This window comes from Canis lupus, chromosome 6 (assembly GCF_003254725.2).
Source record: "Canis lupus dingo isolate Sandy chromosome 6, ASM325472v2, whole genome shotgun sequence".
Taxonomy (NCBI): Eukaryota; Metazoa; Chordata; class Mammalia; order Carnivora; family Canidae; genus Canis; species Canis lupus.
Window position 1 is genome coordinate 56,491,596 of NC_064248.1, and position 23,049 is coordinate 56,514,644.

General features: G+C 36.8%; 1 protein-coding gene and 1 long non-coding RNA gene across 15 annotated transcripts in view; one reads left to right on the forward strand and one right to left on the reverse strand.

Moving 5' to 3' along the window:
- C6H1orf146 (chromosome 6 C1orf146 homolog) overlaps positions 1-23,049 on the reverse strand; it is a 58,408-nt gene that overhangs the window by 21,291 nt on the left and 14,068 nt on the right. For 10 of the 13 annotated variants that reach the window (XR_003124312.3, XM_025417657.2, XM_025417655.3 and 7 more), the window contains one exon: positions 11,730-11,841. Coding sequence is in view for 10 of the 13 variants with exons in the window: in XM_025417657.2 (XP_025273442.1) it covers positions 11,730-11,798 (69 nt within the window). In the remaining 3 variants the exon portion in view is untranslated. Of the gene's footprint in view, positions 1-6,414; positions 6,441-8,096; positions 8,267-11,729; positions 11,842-14,278; positions 14,401-23,049 lie in introns of those variants that run through there. The other 3 variants (XM_025417662.3, XM_025417665.2, XM_025417663.2) reach the window with 3 other exon arrangements.
- LOC112640877 (uncharacterized) lies at positions 9,549-20,345 on the forward strand. Of its 2 annotated transcripts, XR_003124316.3 has the most exons (3): positions 9,549-9,828; positions 12,450-12,492; positions 20,166-20,345. It is a non-coding gene; the product is annotated as an uncharacterized LOC112640877 (long non-coding RNA). The 2 variants fall into 2 exon arrangements; XR_007411495.1 differs by lacking the exon at positions 12,450-12,492.

The following is a 23,049-nucleotide window of genomic DNA, read 5'->3' on the forward strand; positions in this document are numbered from 1 at the left end:
TAAAAGAAATGCAAAGATTAGTCATTTAAGTTCTCAACAGATAACAAAAAACAATGCATTTGAAAAATTATACACCTATTTCTGATTAACAGAACAACTTTATTAAGCTTAGATGAATATTAACATAATAAATATTTTATAGTAACAGGTACATCATATATAATAAAACAATGGAAGTATTCCCATTAAAATCAGAAACACTTTTAGATACTTTGGCCACAGCAAAAGACCATAAGATAAAAATAAGAGATATAGCTGTCAGAAATTGTAATCACAAATTATGACTGCCTCTCTTGAAAATCCAATAGAATCAACTGATGATCGTATTATGAAAATGCAATAAGGTGATTAAAAATAAATTACCACAAATTCAAAAGTTTCTACTTATTGGGACACCTGGGTGGTTCAGTGGTTAGGCGCCTGCTTCAGCTCAGGGCATGACCCCAGAGTCCCAGGATTGAGTCCCACATTGGACTCCCAGCATGGAGCCTGCTTCTCTCTCTCTGCCTGTGTCTCTGCCTATCTCTGCGTCTTTCATGAATAGATAAAATCTTTAAAAAAAAAAAAAAGAAGTTTCTACTTACAGATTGAAAACATGGGGAAACTATATTCCAAAACAGCAACAAAACATCAACTATCTAGGGTACTTAAAACGAAATAGGAACAATATGAAGAAAATTTTAAAAAATCATACCTGAGGAAAAAAAAAGACTTGGAAAAAAATAATGATGTATCTTATATGTTCAAAGGATGGTAAGAAAATTTTTTCTCCTCATTTAATAAGTTAGTTAAATTCTAATCAAAAGTGTAATGATTGAACTTTTTTTTTCTTTTTAACTTAAAGGGATACCGATGTTCATCTAGAATAAAGTTTGCAAACTTTCTCAGTAGAAGGTCAGATAATAAATATTTTAAGCTTTTCAGGTAGCATACGATCTCTGTGACAGAGATCCTACGCAACCTTTTTTTGTTCTTTTCTTCCCTGCTTCCCTCCTTCTCTTCTTTCCCCCTCCCTCCTTCCTTTTGCCCCTCCTTCTTCCTGTTTCCCTCACTCCCTCCTTCTCTTTCTCTTTGTTTCTTTCTTTCTCATAAGCCTTGAAAAATGTGAAAACCATGCTTAACTAACTGGCTTGGTAATAACACACTGTAGGCCAGGACACAGACCATAGTTTTATGATTCCCTAACTGAGATGAATAAACATGTTTTAGAAACACAGGAATAGTATGGAAGGAACATGTCTAAATTTTAAGGTATATCACTCAACTACAATGAATTTAAAAATTAAAGGTGTGGTAATGATTCAATATTTAAGATACAAATCCACTGAATACAACAGGATCAGATTCAAAAGCATATAATTACTTGTATGTGAGCATATGTACAAATGTATGTAACACATCTTGAAGCTTGCAATAACATCTTAGAAGAAAAAGCAATTTAAGAAATCTTGGGGAAAAAACTTAAACTTGACTATATAATAAAAATAACTGTTTTAACTCTTCAAGATAGAGTAGAAATAAAAATCTGCAACTTATGATGTCACAATTACCACATAAAATTGAAAGGCAAAAGAAAAACCTGAGAAAAAATGTAATCAGTAGTATAACACACATATTATTCTTAAATATTTTTAAAGAATAAAAATTTATTTAGTATTTACACCAATAGAAAAAAGACACAATTATAGAAGAAATAAAAATAATACATATGTGCCTCAGAAAATGTTTAATCTCTTTTGTCATCAAAATATAAAATATGAAATATGAAACTAGCAGATTTTTCATAAAATGATAACACTTGGAATTGTCTGAGATGAGGATGAACTGCCTTCCTGTATACTGCTGATGGCACTTTAAATTAAAACATTCTGATATGTTAACTAAATTGAATTTAAATTAAAAAGCACATTCTGGAGGGTAATTTGACAACACATAGCAAAAGTCTTAAAATGTGCATGCCTCTTTCCTTAATGCAACTATTCTTTTAAGAATTTTTCTAGATCAAAAACTAGCAATAAAGATTTATGTGTAAGGACAGTAAATTAAGCACTATTTAAAATATTAAAAAATAGAAACTAATGAAATAAAAAGGATAGTTCTACTATCTTTGCAAAGTACACATAAATGAAACGAGAATAAGAAACAAAAGCAAACTTTCTATTTGATGAAACTAGGAAATGTGTAAGCCCAAACAAAACACATGAATAAGAAAAGTCTAATTTGAGGAACATTTTTGAAAGCCATGTCGGACAATATTGGTTCCTCTAAAAATAAAACATTTCATCTGTGCCTAATGCTTGTCTTTTTAAAAAATATTTTATTTAAATTCAATTTGCCAACATATAGTATAACACCCACTGCTCATCCCATTAAGTGCCCTCCTTACTGCTGGTCACCCAATTACCCCATCCTATGCCCACCTCTCTTTCTGCAACCCTTTGTTCTTTCCTAGGATTAGGAGGCTCTCATGGTTTGTCTTCCTCTCTAATTTCCCCCAGTTTCCCTCCTTTTCCTTATAGTCCCTTTCACTATTTCTTACATTCCACATATGAGTGAAACCATATGATGATTGTCTTTCTCCAACTGACTTATTTCACTCAACATAATACCCTCCAGTTCCATGTACGTTGAAGTACATGGTAGGTATTCATCCTTTCTGATGGCTGAGTAATATTGTGTATTGTGTCAAAAAGGTTGTTACCTGTGTTCTTCTCTAGGATTTTGATGGATTCTTGTCTCACATTTAGATCTTTCATCCATTTTGAGTTTATCTTTGTGTATGGTGTAAGAGAATGGTCCAATTTCATTCTCCTGCATGTGGCTGCCTGTCCATTCTTCTTCCCAATACCATTTACTGAATAGACTGTCTTTTTTCCAGTGGATATTCTTTCCTGCTTTGTCGAAGATGAGTTGACCATAGAGTTGAGGACCCATTTTGGGGTTCTCTATACTATTCCATCGATCTATGTGTCTGTTTTTGTGCCAGTACCACACTGTCTTGATTAGCACAGCTTTGTGATACAGCTTGAAGTCAGGCATTGTGATGCCCCCAGCTTTGGTTTTCTTTTTCAACATTCTTCTGGTTATTCAGTCTTTTCTGGCTCCACACAAATCTTAGGATTATTTGTTGCAACTCTGTGAAGAAAGTCCATGGTATTTTGATAGGGATTGCATTGAACATGTAAATTGCCCTGGGTAGCAATTTCACAATATTATTGTGACATAAAATGTCACAATATTTATTCTTCTAGTCCATGAGCCTGGAACGGTCTTCCGCCTCTTTGTGTCTTCCTCGATTTCTTTCATAAGTGTCCTGTAGTTTTTAGGGTGTATATCCTTTACCTCTTTGGTTAGGTTTATTCACAGGTATCTTATGCTTTTGGATGCAATTGTAAATGGGACTGATTCCTTAATTTCTCTCTCATCAGTCTCATTGTTAGTGTATAGAAATGCAACTGATTTCTGTGCATTGATTTTGTATCCTGCCACATTGCTGAATTGCTTTATGGTCTGAGCAATTTTGGGGTGGAGTCTTGGGTTTTCCATATACAGTATCATGTCATTTGTAAAGAGGGAGAGTTTGACTTTCTTTGCCAATTTGAATGCCTTTTATTTCTTTCTGTTTGTCTGATTGCTGAGGCTAGGACGTCTAATACTATGTTGAACAACAGTGAGAGTGGGCATCCTTGTCGTGTTCCTGACCTTCATCAGGGAAAAGTTCTCAGTTTTTCCCCATTGAGAATGATATTCACTGTGGGCTTTTTGTAGATGGCTTTTATGATATTAAGATATTTTCCCTCTATCCCTACACTTTGAAGAGCTTTAATCAGGAATAGATGCTGTATTTTGTCAAATGCTTCCTCTGTGTCAACTGAGAGGATCATAGGGTTCTTGTCTTTTCTTTTATTGACACAATCTATGATGTTGATTGTTTTACGAATGTTGAACCACTCTTACATACCAGGGATAACCCACTTGGTCATGGTGAATAATGAATAATCCTCTTGATGAACTGTTGGCTATTATATTGGCAAGTATTTTGGCATCCATGTTCATCAGGGATATTGGTCTGTAATTCTTTTTGGTTGGGACTTTGTCTGGTTTTGGGATCAAGGTAATGCTGGCCTCATCCTCTGAAACAGCTTTAGTTTCAGTTATTGGTTGTGATTTCTCCTCTTTTATTCATGGTTTTTGAGTTGTTTTTCCTTTTTAATGAGTCTGGCTAACGGTTTATCTATCTTATTAATTCTTTCAAAGAACCAGCTCCTGGTTTCATTGATCTGTTTGTACTACAGTTCTTCTGGTCTCTATTTCACTGAGTTCTGCTCTAATCTTTGTTATTTCCATTCACCTGCTTGGTTTAGGTTTTATTTGCTGTTCTTTCTCTAGTTCTTTTAGGTATAAAGTAAACTTGTGTATTTGAGATTTTTTCCAATCTTTTGAAGGAGGCTTTATGGAGATGTATTTCCCTCTCAGGATCACCTTTGCTGTATCTCAAAGATTTTGAACTGTTGTGTTTTCATTTCATTAGTTTCCACGAATCTTTTTAATTCTTCTCTAATTTCCTGGTTGACCCATTCATCTTTCAGTAAGATGCTCTTTAACCTCCAAGTGTTTGAGTTCCTTCCAAATTTCATTTTGTGATTGTATTCTAGTTTCAAAGCATTGTGGTCTGAAAATACGCAGAGGATAATCCCCATCTTTTGGTATCAGTTGAGACCTAATTTGTGACCCAGTGTGTCGTCTATTCTGGAGAAAGTTCCATGTGCACTTCAGAAAAATGTGTACTCAGTTGCATTAGGATGGAATGTTCTGTATGTATCTGTGAAACCATTTGGTCCAGTGTATCATTCAAAGCCATTTCTTTGGTGATCTTCTTTTAGAAGATTTCCTTTTGCTGAGAGTTCTGTGTTGAAGTCTCCTAGTATTAATGTATGATTATCTATATATCTCTTTACTTTGATTATTAATTGATATAATTGGCTGCTCCCACACTAGGGGCATAGATATTAATAATTGTTAGGCCTTCTTTTTGGCTAGACCCTCAAGTATGATATAGTGTCCCTATCCATGTCTTTTTATAGTCTTTGGTTTAAAATCTAATTTATCTGATAAGAGGACTGCTAGCCCAGCTTTCTTCTGAGGACCATTTGTATGGTAAATTGTTCTCCATTCCCTCATTTTTAATCTGAAGGTGTCATTAGGTCTAAAATGAGTCTCTTGTGGCAGCATATAAATGGGTCTTGCTTTTTTATCCAGTCTGATACCCTGTGTCTTTTGATTGGATCATGTAGCTCATTCATGTTCAGAGTAACTACTGACAGATAGAATTTAGTATCATAGTATTACCTATACAGTCCCTGTTTCTGCAGATTGTTTCTTTGGGTTTCCTCTTTGCTTACAGGGCCCCCCTTAATATTTCTTGTAGAGCTGTTTTGGTGGTCACACATTCCTTCAGTTTCTGTCTATCCTGGAAGGTCTTTATCTCTCCTTCTATTCTGAATGACAGTCTTGCTGGGTAACGTATTCTTGGCTGCCTGTTTTTCTCATTTAGTACTCTGAATATATCATGCCAGCCTTTTCTGGCCTGTGGATAGGTCTGCTGTTAATCTGATATTTCTCCCAATATAAATTAGGAATCTTGTCTCAAACTGCTTTTAGGATGTTCTCTTTATCTCTGAAATCTACAAGCTTCTCTATTATATGTTGGGGTATTTATTGGTTTTGATTGATTTGGGGGGAGGTCCTCTCTATCTCTTGGATGTAAATGCCTGTCTCCTTCCCCAGATTAGGGAACATTTCAGCTACGATTTGTTCAAACATACTTTCTGATTCATATTCTCTCTCTCTCTCTCTCTCTCTCTCTCTCTCTCTCCATCCTCTGGAATCCCAGTAAGATATTATTCTTTCTCAAACTATCACTTAATTCCTGGAGCCTTTCCTTGTGGCCTTTTAACTGTTTTTCTCTTTTTTCCTCAGCTTCCTTCCTCTATCAACTTGTCTTCTATGTCACCCACTCTCTTCTGCCTCATTAACTGTAACTGTTAGAGCATCCATTTTATTTATTTTTTCATTTTATATTTTTAAAATATTTTATTTATTTCTTCATGAAAGACACAGAGAGAGGCAGAGAGAGAAGCAGGCTCCCTGCAAGGAGCCTGATGTGGGATACAATCCCAGGATGTTAAGATAACACCCTGAGCTGAAGGCAGAACCTCATCCACTGAGTCACCCAGGTGTCCCAGAGCATCCAGAGAGATCCAGTTTGGACTGCATCTCCGTTAAAGTATTTTTAATTTCGGCCTGATTAGATCTCAATTCTGCAGTAAGAGAATCTCTAGAGGCTTATGCTTTTTTCAAGAGTCACCAGTAATTTTATCATTGTAATTCTGAATTATATCTCTGATATCTTACTTAAAATCCATATTCATCAGATCTGTGGCAGAGTATTATTTCTGGTTCTTTCTTTTGTGGTGAATTCTTCCTTCTAGTCATTTTGTCCAGTGCAGAATGGCTGTATGAGTGAGCAGAGTCAAAAATATCAACCATGACCCAACTAAAATACAGTTCTGAAGAGGTCAGGGACCAGAAAATAAAAGAAAAAGAAAAGGGAGACCATGAAAGTGAAAAACAAACTTAAAAAACAATAAAATTTTTTTAATAAAAAAGGTGGGGGAGGAAGTGGTCAGGAAGAGAGAATATAGGCTCGCAGAGTGGACTAAGACAGTGATCCTCTTGGTTCTGAGTGTATTTTGTTCTGTATCTTAGAAGGTGCTAAATTCCAAATTTATATAAACAAGCAAAACTTACATAAACAACAGCAACAAAGAAAACAAAAACAAGACAAAAGAGGGGGGCGGAATGGGAAGGAAGAGAATATAATCTCACAGAGTAGACTAACATGGGACTGCACATGGTTCTGAGTGTATTTTGGTTTAATGTTAGAAGGTACTTGATTCCAAAATTACTTAAAAAAATAAAAACAAAAAACCCCCAAAACTTATATATATCTACAAAAATTATATTAAATACATTGAAAGGAAGCCAAAAATGAATATATGACATGTAATTGTAAAAATATGAAAGTCAAAAAGAAAAACCTTAAAACTTTATCAACTTTGTTTTTTAAAATATTGTAGTCAAGGCAGGAAAAAAGAAAGAATATTGGAGAATTTTAAGCTGAAAGATAAATGAATCGTAAGGAAAAAAACCCTCAAGTTCTATATACTATTTTCCATCAGTTCTGGAGCTTTCCAGTGCTGCTTGGTCAGTAAACTTGCTATTCTCCTTTTCTTCCAGCAGTTCTTCTGGGGAAGAAATCAGCAGTACTGCTGCACTGATTCTCAGGTGTCTGAGTTTGGATGGAGATGCCCTGCCCCCTGTTAGGTGGCTGGGCTCAGTATAAGCTATTTGCCCTATGAGGTCCCTGTTCCCTGAAGGCTGTGCCTCTCCAGGATGAAAGGAGAAAAAAAAAATGGCAGTGGCCAGACCTCTAGCCCTGGAGCTAAGAGCTCCCAGTGCATACCGAACCACAGTCTTTTAGTGAACACTGGCTCAGATCTTCATGGGGCAAGCATGGGGACACTGATTCATACAATTGGAAGGGTGCTGGGTGGCAGAAGAGCTTTCGCTGTCTTGTGTTCTCACTGGCTCCACCTCTCCTGGATGGAATGGGGGATAGCCTGCTTCTGTCTGCTGCCAGGCCCTGGAACAGAGGGTTTAGCCACTGGAGTGCACACCCACTCCACCTCTTCCAGATGCCTCTGGAGGGTTGCTGTGTTCCAGTCCTTTACCAGGACCTAGGATGGCATTGTCAGCAACCCAACTTCAGTTTGTGGTTTATGGCACAAGTTGAGCTTTCTTCCAGATGTCCCTATTTGTGTCTCTAGGAATATTGAGACTTCACTCCCCTCCCTGTAATTCTACTCTATTTCACCACTGAGCATTTCCCAGGCAGGAAAGACTCTCTCAGGAGTAGATTTCTAAAGGTCCTGACTGTGTGCTGTATTGCATTCCTGTCCAGCTCACATAGGCTCCCTTCCCCTGCTGTTTATCTTCTGATATATCCCCTCCATTTCTCTTCTCTGCATTCCTACCTTGTAAGAAGCGATCACTCTTCTCTCATAGCATTCCAGCTGTTCTTTCTTTACATGTCAGGCTGAATTCATAGGTGTTCAGGATGATTTGAAAGTTTGGGGGACCAGCTGAAACAAGGACCCCTACTCTTCTGCCATCTTGCCTCCGCTCCCCCAATCTGTACCTAATGCTTTTTGATGAATCATTAATAAAATTAGGTATTAGAAAGACATAACTTTTACGTGAAAACTAAAAGTAAACACTGAATCTATTTAGCTGTGTAATTAACATGAAAATAAGTGTGAGAATTATGGTTATAGAAAAAGTGTGTTATACACATTTGATACAATTAATAAGTTATAAATATCTAATATAATTGATATTTGATCATTGATATAATTAATAAAATCCTGAGGAGAAATTAGAATTAGTAATGTTCTATTTGTTGACCAGACTACATGGTATTATCTTTATAATAAGGGTATTAGGGGCACCTGGGTGGCTCAGTGGTTGAGCATCTGCCTTTGGCTCAGGACATGATCCGGAGTCCTGAGATCAGGTCCTGCATCAGGTTCCCCACCCCCTCCTGGAGGGAGCCTGCTTCTCCCTCTGCCTATGTCTCTGCCTCTCATGAATAAATAAAATCTTTATTAAAAAAATAACTGTATTAAATGGTTCATATATACTTTGGTGTACTTTTCACTGTGTATATTTCATAAGTTGAAAAAAATAAAACAAACAAACACCAAAAAAATCCCTCAATGGATGAGTTTAAGAGGAGTAGAGAGAAATAACTGACATGGTAAATAGAACTGATGAAATTACCTAGATTGTAACTTAAGACATAGACAAAGTGAAAAAGAGGTCAAAATGGAAAGAGAACATTGTAGATAAGATCTAACATACATCTAATGGGAGGTTAGGGAAGAAGGAGCAAGGTAATAAGAGAGAGACAATATTAAAGGAGATGATGGATAAGAACTGGATAACAACAACAATTCAAAGATTCATGAAACCTCAAAAGAAAAAAAATCTCTAAAACTATAGAATGTCAAAATCAAAAGGCAGTCAAAGAGAAAAGACAGGTAATCTTCAAGGAAGTAACAAACTGCTAACTTATCAACAGCAACAACATAAGTCAGAATCCAGCGAAATTAATTCCATAATGCTGAAAGAATATATCTGTATATCTAGCAAAAATATCTTTCATTTTGAGCAACTGGAATTCTACCACATTGCTGATGGGAGTGTAAAATCATAATCCCCACATTTATTTTTATTTTAGTTACACAGATTAAATAGATTCAGTATTCACTTGTAGTGAACATGAGAAAAGTTTTGCAGTTTCTTACGGAGATAAACATATGACCTATACAAACCCAGGAATTCCATTACCAGGTATTTACAAAAGAAATGAAACCAAAGACTACACAATGTATGGTTCCATTTATGACATTCTAGAACAGGCAAAAAAAAACTAATCATAGTGGTAAATATTAGATCATTGGTTGCTTGAGGCAGGGGGCTACAAAAGGGCATGAAGAAACTTTCTGGAGTTATGAATATGTTCTATATTTTAATTGGGGTGGTAGTTATACAGGTATCCACATCTGTCAAAACTCATCAAACTGTGCATTTAAAATGTGTACATTTCATTGTATGTAAGTTATACTTCAACTAAATTGACCTTCAAAACACCTTTCAAGATCAAGGGGAAAAATAGAAGTATTTTGAGATTAACAAAAACTGAGGGTAAGTTTTTACCTCTAGAAGATCCTCATTGAGGTAATTTCTAAATCATATTCTTTAGATAAAAAGAAAGTGATCTAAAATGGGAAGTCTGAACCAAAAGAAGGAAAGGAGAGCAAAAACAGTAGCAAACATATGAGTAAATCTGAAGAAATGCTATTTTAGAAAACAATATTCTGTCAAGTTAAAAAACAGAATTAGGGTGCCTGGGTAGCTCAATCTATTAAATTTCTGCCTTCAGGTCAGGTCATGATCCCAGTTTCCTGGGATTGAGTCCTACATTGGGCTCCCTGATCAGCGGGAAGTCTGTGTCTCCTTCTGCCCTTCCTCTGCTCATGAACTCTCTCTCTCTCACAAATACATAAAATCTTTAAAATAAATAGAATTAAACTAAATATGATAACAACAGGATATAATACAGAAAAGGGGCAGCCTGGGTGGCTCAGCGGTTTAGCGCTGCCTTCGGCCCAGAGCCTGATCCTGGAGACCCGGGATCGAGTACCACGTCAGGCTCCCTGAGTGGAGCCTGCTTCTCCCTCTGCCTCTCTCTCTCTGTGTCTTTCATGAAGAAATAAATAAAACCTTTAAAAAAAATACTGAAAGGGATGATTGGAATTAAAGTGTTCTAAGACTCTTGTCACTTAAGAGGAGAATAAAGGTAATTATTCACAGTGGATTTTGTGGAGAGAAGTATACATGTTAAAATTTTTAGGGCAACTACCAAAACAGTAGAAATCATAAAGCATATATTTTCCAAAGCTAATAAAAGGAGGAGGAAGGGAAGTAAGAAAGGGGGGAGGGGGAGAGAGGGAGAAATGATCAATAGAAATGGGTGACAAGAAGAAAAAAAAAGAAGAGAAGAAGAGAAACAGAAAAGGTGGAACAAATGGGACAAAACAAAATTGTAAACCTAATAAATGAATTATGAAATAGTTGTTTTTGGCAAATAGCATGGGTTGCCGGCTCTCTGTCTCAAAATCAGTCTGAAAAAGCTATAGAATTAAGAGAAAATCATGAATTCCAGAAACCTAACAAAAAGAAGCATGAAAAAAACCAGTGAGACCTAAGGCTGTCTTAAATTGGTTTGTGTTATGGATCTAGACAGCTAAAGCCAATAGGAAAAATATAACTTGAGGCAGCAGTGGAAGCATAGAATGGATTAAAAATTATTATTTTTAGTCTTATGAGCCTCTCTCATATTTGCTGTGGAACAGTCATTTCTTGCCCCTTCCCTTCCCTCTAGATATCAGCTAGTGTCCATAGATAAATACCAGGGCAATGAAGAAATTCTGTTGGCTGAGGAGCTAAAAACAGTTATGGACTGACCAACTCTCTTCAGGCATTCAACTTCCCATCCCTTCCCCAACCAAACTGTATAGGGACAGCCTTCTCCTAATGCCACTAAGGTACACAGATCAGTTTCTATCTTCAAAAATGTTAGATAATATATATGTGCATGTTACTGTTACTTGAATCCTTTAACATTTCTATTAGAACAGACTTACAGGGATGCCTGGATGGCTCAGCAGTTGGGAGTCTCCCTTTGGCTCAGAGCATGATCCCAGAGTCCCTGGATCGAGTCCCACATTGGGCTCCCTGCATGGAGCCTGCTTCTCCCTCTATATCTCTGCCTCCCTCTGTGTGTCTTTCATAAATAAATAAAATCTTAAAAAAAAAAAACGGACTTATAGAGAAAAAAAAGAATTTTAAGAAATGTCCAACCTTAAAAATGTAGAGAAGTAGGATGCTGAAAATGGATGCAGTAAAGTTTAGAATTTATCTTTAAAATATATTTAGTTTATGTTCTTGCAGAGCCATATAACTAATCAAGCTAAGGATCTTTTAAAATATTGCATTGCTTTTCATTTTCAAATCAAAGAGCAATAGCTCAAATGCCTCTTTACCTTAAGAGATGAGCTAATAATAATGGTGGTTGTCCATTTTACTTTTTCTTTTCTGCCATTTTCAGCCATCTGTCTGTCTCTGGATCAACCCAGCTTCTAATGATGCCTCAATCTGAAAAAAAGAAAGAGCAAATAGGACAATGTAGAAATGTTTAATGAATGAAAAGTAAAGACAGAAATGAAATTAGGTTAATGGAGACATTCTAAGAAATATTTGAAAGTTAAAATTTGACACTGATAATATGTCTTATTATATATTAAGCTTATTCAATATCATGTTTTCTATTGCAATACCATGCTTCCTATTGTCAAAAAGGAGACAAAACATACAAAATGGAGTCAATTGTGCTAAACTCCACAGCAATAAACCAAAACTTGGTATCTAACCTAACTACAGTTTCAGCCCCCTTGAATGTAACCTTTAACTAATCAATACCAAATTACCTGGTCAGCACTAGTGAAACACCCAATTAACCCTTTCCTTTCCCCTCAGGGGAAACAATGCATTGTTTGCAAATAATTTCTTTTGCCCACCTCTTTCTGTCATTAAAAACCTTCCCTTTTCTATAGCTTGGTGGAGCTCCTTTTCCTTACTAATTGGGATGTTGCCCAATTCATGATCCAGTGAGTGAAGCCAATTTGATTTTTAAATTTACTCGGTTAAATTTTTTTTATTTCATTCTATTAACAATTACTAAAGAGCAATGGTTCTCATTTCAGGACACTAACTTTATAAAAGAAGATGTGTCAAGAACTGTGGAAGGTCAGTGGTTTTATTCTACTTGCAAGCTAAAAAAAGTTAACCTGCCACAGTTCCATGGATACAACAAAAGACATAAGACTCTTGGATCAGAGGACAAAGAAAGGCTTTTTTACCTATTTTTTTTACTCACAGCAAGAAAAGTAGCCTCATTCTCTCTCTTTTTTAAAGACACTGTTTTAGAGAGACAGAAGAAGTGGAGAAAAAGGAGAGAATCTCTGAGGGCAGAGACTAATTTAGGGCTTAATCTCATGACCCTGAGATCACGATTTGAGCCAAAATCTAGTATTGGATGCTTAACTGACTTAGCCACCCAGGCACCCCAGTATCCTTATTCTCTTGCAGAAATTCCCCAAGCCCAACTCCCACATGGTTATGGGGGGAAGGCCGGGCAATATCAGCATAAACAGTGAGTTGTATTATAGGAGAGGAACCCCAAGCTAATGAATCCCTAACTTTTATAATGGGCTGCATCCAAATCTTCCCTGTGCTGTAGAGGAAAATACTATCTCTAACCTACAAAACTATTACTACACAAACATCCTTGAAAAGATAGTTGGGGGGTATTTCAGTTGGTGATGCTGTTAATGCCTATCTGGAGACCATGCTTTAAAAGCCACCACACTAAAGAAAGGAAGAGTATTCTAGGCAAGAACAACACAAAGTACTGTGCACTGTCAATTAGATAATAAAAGAAAAAGATATAATAAGAGAATTTCAAAAACATCGGTGTGCTAAGGTTTATAGTTGAGGCAGGTGGGAGGAAAGATAAAAATTACTATAAATAAGTAGCATTAAAGAGAATTTTACTGTGGTCTAAATTTGGCACTTTTCTACTATTGACACTGACATTCTTAAGCCATTTTTCCATTTCTGCGAAATGAGTGTCTTTTGCCCAGTTTTCTATTAGATTTTCCTTTTCTTTTTTCTCATTCATTTGTAGGATTTTTTTATATAGTCTAGATATTAATTTTTGTCAGGTGTCTATTTTCTCCCAGATTGGACTCGTCTTTTTCCCTTCTTTATGGTATTATTTGATACACAAGGCTAAATTTTCAATGTTGTAAAATTTATCAATGCTTGCATTTATGGTCAGTGCTTTTTTTCTCAAGAAATCTTCTCTAACGCAAAGTCATAGATATTCTCTTTCATTGTCTTCTAAATTTTTAGTCTGACCTTTCACATTTAAGCTTTTAATTCATCTAGAATTTTGTACAGAGTCTGAAGTAGGGATCCAACTTCATTTTCTAAAAATATGGCTATCTAGTTGTCCCAATACTAGTTAGTAGTCTTTCCTCTTTGGTTATTTGCAATGCCACCTTAATGAAACAGGATTTTCATATATTTTTAGGTCTGCTTCTGTTCTATTCCACTGTTCAGTTTGATTATTCCCAAGTCAATGTCATACTATTTTTAATTTTTATAGTTTTATAAAAAGTCTTGATATCTATATGGGAAGTCCCAATATTTTACTCTTCTTTCAACAAGACCTCAGCGTATCTATAATGAACTCTAGTTCTATCAGGCTGAGCAAAGAGCTGAGGGTGGGGGTAAAAGTACAGGGTGGGGATTTTAGAAGTAAATATATGTGGCAGGTGAGTAGAGGAACCAACCACTTTCACCGTAAGAAGTAAGGGTGTCAAAGTATTCTACCATGATCTGCCTGATGATTTGTTGGGCTATGGGTGGTGACAACTATGGATACATTAGGCAATGAACTAACAAATAGCTTTCAAAAACTATGCTATGAATACAGATCTGTGGTTAATGTACAAGTGGTAAAAATAACCTGTGGAGGCAGAAGAATTCTTAAATTCTTAAGTGGTAATGAATAAACTTAGATTCCACAGAGGCTGTCTTCTTGGTGAGAGCTTTTTCTATTACCAAAATCTCATGATGATCAGAGTCCCTGGAATAAATGGAATGATATGTAGTCCGAAGTGAATTAAATGACCTTCTGGGTCTTGACCCTGAGCACATATGTCATAGTTCATAATAATATACAAATAGAAAAAAGTACACAAATAGAATTACATGCTTACAAAACATCTTGTTGGCTAACAAGAAATAATTTGAAGAGGATGCAGTGACCTGACTTGTTGGCAAAATAGCAGAAGCAAATTGCCATTGGGAAGTAGGCACCTGGTACTCCATATATTTAAGGATCATCCCTGAAGAACTCTGGAAATAGTTGCCAAATGCTTATTCTTGCCTAAAATAAGGCCAATAATTAGATGCAAAGTTGTTTTAAACTAAAAGAGGTATATGGGGTTGAGTTTCATGAACTGCATCAGAGTTTAGTCAAGAGTAAAAGAGAAAAAAACCTGCATGCACAGTTAAATGTATAAAAACAAATTTCTAAACACAACTAAAAGAAAAATAATAAAAGAGAAAGATGCAAGTCAAAAGCCAAGGGGATCAAATATAAAGGCAAATTCTAGAATACTGAAGGTTCCTGTCACTGACTTTAGTTTAATGTCTGGCCAAAGGTAAAGAAGTAAAAATATTTTAGCAACAATAAAGACTATGTTAGAATATTGGTGGTGTGTCTGGGTAGGAAGGGGTGGAATTGTAAAAGACAAAATGGGTGCTTATGGTTTTTATGATTCTGTGAGGATGTGGAGTTTATGCAGAATATATGCCAAATATAAGGCATACATTCAGACCTTTTGGTAGAAGATCTGTAGTGTAGCAGAAAAAAATACAACGGGAGTGAGACCAGGGTTCTAGTCTTAACCTCTACCACTGTAATCACTCAATGTCTTTAAGCCTATTTCTACATGTATAATTACATACACTGAGACGAGTAATACTGGCTTGCCATTATTTCACAGGGTAGCTAGGAAAATCAAATTATATAACACATATTAAAATGCAAATATATTACCATCATTATATAACTTTAGTCAATCCTTTTGACCAAAACAAAACTATAAACTATTTTTACGAGACTTTTGCTACTTTTTTCAAATGTTCCAACGTAAATAATCCTTCAGTTACAGTCATCTCCCTAGAGAACTCTTCCCATCCCTCCAGATAAAAATTGGATATTTCTCTGGATCTGATTCATTAGCTTTAATCCTGGGACTTCCCTGTACCGCCCTCCTGTGTTAGAGCTGTTTCCCTTTCCTTGGTTTATTCTTGTTTCACTGAAGCATTCTTTAGTAGTTCCCTTAAAAATATGCATGGCAAATAATATAAAGATTTAACTGTATTTGAGCCCTTGCATGTCTGAAAATCTTTATCCTATCTTCATATTTGATCAATATTTATATATATGTGCATGTGTGTGTATTTATGTATTTGTATCTATATATCCTAATAGATGTGTTTTCTTTCAGAACTTTATAAATATTACTAGACTGTCTTCTAGACAACCAGTGTTGGCTGTGAACATACCATACTGATTCCTATTCCTCCTGTATAAGTGACTTATTTTTCATTTGTTTTCTCCAGAAGCTTTTTTGGTACCTTAAAACTTGGTGTTTTTCCTAATCTCTAGTGTTCTGAACTTTGACAATGATGTGCCTTTAGGTAGATCTTTTTACCTGCATTGAGCTAAGTATTCAGCAAGACCTTTTAATCTGGATACTCATGTTCTTCAATTCTAGAAAACTATTTTGTAAACTTATTTAATATTCCCAATATTTTTTTTTGCAATTGCTATTAGTTGGGTTTTAGATCTTATAGCTTGATCTTAGTCTTCTACTGTTTTCAATTTTTTTTGGAGGGGTCGTTTTCCAGATGATTTTCCTAACAAGCTCTAAAGGTTTATTTTAAAACTTTTTTTCCTGCTGGTTGCCCTAGGTATGCAATATACATTTACATCCAATCCAAGTTTATTTTCAAGTAACAGTATACTACTTCATAAATAATACAAGTATCTTATAATAAAAAATATTCCTAAATCCTCCATCCTATCCTTTATGTCATTGCTGTCATTCTTTACATTTTTACATGAGCTATAACCATCAAATACATTGTTACTATTATTTTGAACAAATTTTTATCTGTTAGATGAATCAGGAATAAGAGAAATAGGTTTTTATTTTGCTTTCACTTATTCCTTCTCGATTTCTCCCTTTCTTCATACAGATCTGAGTTTCTTTCTTTTTTTTTTTTTTAAGACTTTATTTATTTTTTCATGAGAGACACAGAGAAAGAGGCAGAGATACAGGCAGAGAAGGAGAAGCAGGCTCCATGCAGGGAGCTCAACATGGGACTTGATCCTGGGACTCCAGGATCACACCCTGAGCCGAAGGCAGACAGTTAACCACTGAGCCACCCAGGCATCCCCAGATCTGAGTTTCTGACACTATCATTTCCCTTCTCTCAAAACATTTTTTTAGGTTGTACAATATGTTTTTCTTAAAAGCTTTTATTCTTATCCCAGTTCATTAACACACAGTGATGTAACTCTCAAGAAATTCTTTACATTTCTTGCAAAACAGATCAACTGGCAACCAAATCTCTCAATTTCTGCTTATCTGAGAAAATCTTTATTTCTCCTCACTTTTGAAGGAGGACATGGCAAGACAGAGAATTCCAGGTTGGTGGTTTTATTCTCTCAATAATTTAAACATTTCACTCCACTCTCCTGCTTGGATGGTTTACATGCAATTATATCCAAGATTAGGATGCCACCCCAGATGGGTTCTGGTGAGAACTTTCTTCCTAGCTTATAGACAGTTGGCCACCTTTTTACTGTGTCTTCACATGGCACAGAGAGTGACAGCAAAAGTAAGCTCTGGTATAATGTAATTTGTATCTTTGCTCCTCTTATAGATAAGGTGGTTTCTTTCAAGATATTTTATCTTTGATTTTCTGCAGTTTGAGTTGATATGTCTAGTGGATTTTTTATTTTTTACTTTATTTATTATTATTTTTATTTTATTTTATTTTATTTTATTTATTTTATTTTATTTTATTTTTGCATTCATCGTCCTTGGTGTTCCCTTCCTGAATCTGTGGTTTAGTGTCTGGCATTAATTTGGGGTAATGGAAATTCTTAGTCACTGCTTCAAATATTTCTTCTGATCCTTTCTCTTTTCTCTTTCTTCTCTTTTTGGTATTCACATTACAGCAGATATGTTACATTACTTGTCCCACAGATATTTTGCTCAGTTTTGTTCAGTCTTTTTTCTCTTTGCTTTTCAGTTTTGGAAGTTTCTATTACCATATCCTCAAGCTCAGAGATTATTTCCTCAGCTGTGTCAATTCTACTAATGAGCCCATCAAATGCATTCTTCCTTTCTGTTACATTCCCTTTTTTCTAACATTTTTTTTTATTCTTTCTTATAATTTCCTTCTCTCTGCTTATATACCCATCTGTTCTTGTTATATTGTCTATGTTTTCCATTAGAGCCTCTCACATATCAACTATAATTGTTTTAAATTCCTAGTCTGAAAATTCCAACATCCCTGCTATATCTGGGCCTGACTCTGATGCTGTCTCTTCAAACTATGTTTTCTCCCTTTTAGTATGTCTTATAGTTTTTTTGTTGTTGTTGTTGTTATAAGCCTAAAATGACCTACTTGGTAAAAGAAACTCTGGTACATAGGCCTTTGGTGACATGGTGATAATGTGTAAGGGAAGGAGGATTCTGCAATCCTATTATTAGGTTTCAGTCTTTTCAGGAGCCTGCACCCTGAGCTGCAAATTTCACTAGTGTTTCTCAGATTTTTCCCCTGTCTAGGTGGGACAGGATGCCGGGAGGGACCTAAAGCTAGGTACTTCTCTCCTCCATGTTGATTAATCTATGACAAAATACCAACAAGGTTAGGTTCTGGCAAAGTAGTTTCTGTTGAGGGCAGATTTTTTTTTTTACATTTTTTGAGAGAGAGAGAGAGTGTGTGTGTCTTAAGCAGGCTCCACTCCCAGCACAGCCCAACAAGGGACTTTATCTCACAACCCTGAGATCATGATCTGATCAGGAAATCAAGAATCAGATGCTTGAGGGCAGAATTTTTAAGAACAGGATGCTAAAAAAATAAAAAATAAAAAATAAGAACAACAGGATGCTCTCACATATTTCAGTATTTTTCTCCTTTTCCTGCCAGAAGCACAAAGGAATTTGCCTACAATATTTACTGTGAGAACCTCTGTAGAGCTTTCAGAGGTAGAACTCACAAAAGTATAGGGGCCTGCTATCGAATGAATTATGTTCCACCAAAATTATATAATGAAGCCCCAACCCCAATATGATTATATTTCAAGATGGGTCCTTCGGAAGATGCTTAGGCTTCCATGAGGTCAAGAGAGTGAGGCCTTCATGATGGGGTCAGGGCCCCTAAAAAAAGAAATGCTACAGCAAAAAGGTGGCCCACTGTCTGCAAGCTAGGACGAAAATTCTTGCCAGAACTCATTCAGGATAGCACCCTGATCTTGGACTTCTAGTCTCCAGACCTGTGAGAAAATTAATGTCTGTTTAAGCCACTCAGTCCATGGGATTTTGCTATGGCAGCTCACACTAAGACAGGGCACCCTAATTAGTGGGTCTCCCTACTTACAGCACCTCCAGCAATTCTTCAATTACACTTTAGGTTTTCCTATCTCATACTGGTTCCTGCAGAGGTCGCTGCTTATTGGTTTCTACTCCAGTAAGTGATTCTTCATATCCATCCCTCTGTCTCTACAATTTTGGGTGCTGAGGTTTGCCCTGTGACTTCACTTCTCTGACAGATTTAAGAGTCTTTATTTTTTCACCTTGTTCAGCTTTTTACTTGTTAGGATAGAGTTACTAGTTCCATGCTGTTTCATGCTAGTCTAGAAAACAAAAGCCAAGATTTTTTTTTTTTTATTTTAAACTATCACATGTAAGTACATATTTTTTGTTACTAGAAGCTCTTATTCTCTGCTCATTCTTCTTCAAGGCATCCCTTTGTTTTATGAATTCAGTATCTCTCATCTCTGTGAGGTAACTACATTTTCTTAAAGTTTTCTTCTGTTGACATTATCAGTTTTCTACAGATTGCTTTTCTTGATTGTTTCATGTTGGAAGTTTTCCTCAAATGTCTAGTGATCCTTAATTGTTCTTATTTATATGTTTATTAATCAAAATATTTATGGATTTGATATTATTGTAGGGGCTAGAGATGTAATAGTGAACAAATCTCCACCCTCATGACTCTTTCATTCTAGTGAGATGATTCCAGCAATTTAAAAAAAAAGACAAACATGGAGTGATGGAAGGTAGCAATGTGTGTCGTGGAGAAAAATCAGAGTCCACAGGGAATAAGTGCTGGAGGCTATTATTTTATGTTGGATGGTTAGAGAAGACATCTCTTATAAGATAAGAGGTTGTGCCTGGTATTCCCAAAACCATCTTCCCAGGTGAACATCTCCAGAAAACAAGCCTCCAATCTCCTCCACAGGAAAACCGAGTTTCCCTGAATGTTCAGGATAGAGAAGAGAACCCAAGGAGGTTCTAATGGATGTGCATATAAACTTTCAACAATCTTTTCTTCCACATTCTGCTCTTGATGTACACCAATATTTAATGCTTCCAAGTACAGTACTCAGCCTCTCAGGAGATTCCAAGAGGCCCATGAGGCATAATTCTTCTCTTCTCATTAATTTCTCCCTCAGTAGGGACTTAGATAACTTTCTTTTATACCAAATTATCATTCCTCTGTCTTCCAATTTCCTCATACTCATTTAAATTTCTCATTTGCAGGACACCTGGGTGGCTCAGCAGTTGGACATCTGCCTTTGGCTCAGGGCGTGATCCTGGAGTGCTGGGACTGAGTCTCACATTGGGTTTCCCACATGGAGTCTGCTTCTCCCTCTGCCTGTGTCTCTGCCACTCTCTCTATATGTTTTTCATAAATGAATACATTTCTCATTTGCTATTTTACTCCTTATTTGTGTTTGTTAATTTAAAAAAATCTTTCCTGTCATTTCAAGTGTTTGGAGAAGAAAAGAAAATAAACAAATGGGGTCAGTCTGCCATTTTAAAGCAAGAAGCCTGTGGTATTTTGATTAATTCTCTATTTCCATTGCCATCACTTACATATATCTTTTTTTAGTAACATGTGCTGCCAAAGCGAGCACTCACTTACATATATCATTCATTTTCTAAACTCTTCCAAAATTCTCTCAAGTTTTTAATTAAAATCCTCCTTATCTCTGCAAACTTCATATCTCAAACTACAAAACCTTAAGACAAGTATTATCTCACAATTATCTTTCTCTAAATACTACTACTAGGGGATTTCCCTCTACTTGTTTGAGATATGAATTCACCTCCTTACCATATTCCTTTAATACTTAGCACAGTGGTATTTACTAAATAGTTGGTCAATGAATTATGTTCCCATAACATTACTGATAAGATATGCTGACAATATTAAGAGTGAGCTTCTAGTAACAAAAGAAGTTATTTTGGTTGTAAGCAACATCTCATATATTTAACTTCTAATATCTCTCAGTGGGAGAATCCATTTTATTATGCCAAGTAGAAGTATTAATCTGAAATAATAATAATAATAAAATACATATTATAATCCCAAGAATTTCCCCCCCCAAAATTTATTGTTTCAAGTGGCAAAATGTTATTGGTCTCTGTGGGGCACCTGGCAGGACAGAGGGAGGCTTGGGAGGGGGCAGGGCTCCGCCTGTTACAAAAATCAAAGGCTTTTATAAAAAATGCTATAAATTGTTATCAAAAGAAAACCCGAGAGAGGCTGGAGGAGGAAGCAGAGGGGCGGTTGTCAAGAGACCGAGGGAGGAGGGACCAAACCTTTACCACTAATGCCTGAATCTGGTCAGGAGGGAGGGGGTAGAGTCAAGAAGGGCGGAGGGATACAAAGTGCATAAATGTACCTCCCCAGCCACTTCTCAGATGTGGAGGGGACAGAGGCTGCAGCCTGGGGCCTGGTGGGGCTCCAGCCGTCTCCTCGCCAGGGACCCCACAGGAATGGGCATTGCCTGAGACTGCCAGATGGAAGGACCTCAAGGACTTCTCAGACCTTCTTCTTCGAGCTTCAGGGCTTGTAGCCAGTTGGGTGATGATCCTTCTGACCCTGAGGATTTCTCTGGCTTGGGAGGTAATGCAAGGGGCTTCCCCAGCCCCGGGACCTTGCAAGACTTGGAACGCTGCACCATGGACTCCTCCTGGCTTGGCTTGCTCTCCACAGGCTCCCCCTCCTCAGCTGAGCGGTTCCGAGGGCGCAGCTTGGCCTTCAGGGAGACAGGCTCAGGGCAGGAAACAGGTTGACTTTCAGCCCCTTGGTGCCCAAGGACATTCGTGCACGGTGGTTCTGAGGCTCCTCCACCACCTCCTCGTCTGAAGATGGCACCCGAGAAGCCCATGGCTCCGTAGAGTCCTGGAACAGGCCTACGTCTGAGTCTGCCGCCTCTGAGAGGCGCAGGGTGCCCCCGGGCCAAATGGCCGGGGCCTGGTGCCAACACTTGTGCCCCAGGTTGGGGAATGGCCACTTTTCTAGAAAGACGCAAATTACCAATAAGGATAAAAAACAAATAAAAAAAAGAGAAATCTAAATACAGGCATACTACAGAGAAAGTGTGAATTTGGTTCCAGACCCACCACAATTAAAGCAAGTATCACAATCACATAAGTTAAATGAAATTTTTTAAAGATTTTTTTTTATTATTTATTTATTCATGATAGACAGAGAGAGAAAGAGGCAGAGACACAGGCAGAGGGAAGCAGAGACTCCATGCAGGGAGCTTGATGTGGGACTCGATCCCGGGACCCCAGGATCACACCCTGAGCTGAAGGCAGATGTGCTTACCCACTGAGCCACCCAAGCGTCCCAAGTTAAATGAATTTTTTGGTTTCCTGGTGCATATGAAAGTTATAAATACTATACTTAATCTGCTAGATGTGCAATAAGAGCATTATATCTAAAAAACAACGTATATACCTTAACTAAAAAATACTTTCTTGGGCTGAGTGAATCAGTTGGTTAAGCATCTGTGTTCAGCTCAACTCATGAGCTCAGGGTCCTTGAATAGCTCCACACTGGGCTCCCTGCTTAGCAGGGAATCTGCTTCTCTCTCTCTCCCTGTGTCCTTCCCCTCACCTGCTTGTGCACTCTCTCTCTCTCTCTCATAAAAATAGTTTCTTCGTAAAAAATGCTAACCATAATCTGAGTTTTCAGTGAGTTGTAATCTTTTTGCTGTAGAAGGCTATTGACAAAGGGTGACTGAATGGATAAAAATACAAGACCCATCTATTATACTACCTACAAGACATTCACTTCAGACTTAAATATACACAAAGACTGTAAGGAAAGGGATGGAAAACATATGCAAATGAAAGCCAGAAAAAAGATGAGGTAGCAATACTAGAGAAAACAAGCTTTAAAATGAAGACTGTAACAAAAGACAAATAAGGGCATTACATACTGATGAAGGAGTCAATCCAATAAGAGAATATGATTATAAGTATATAAACATCCAATACAAGAACACCTAAGTACATAAAGCAAATATTAACAGATATATAGGGAGAAACTGACAGGAATACAATAGGGGACTTTAACACCCCATTTATGTCAACGGATAGATCATCCAGACACAAAACCAACAAAGAA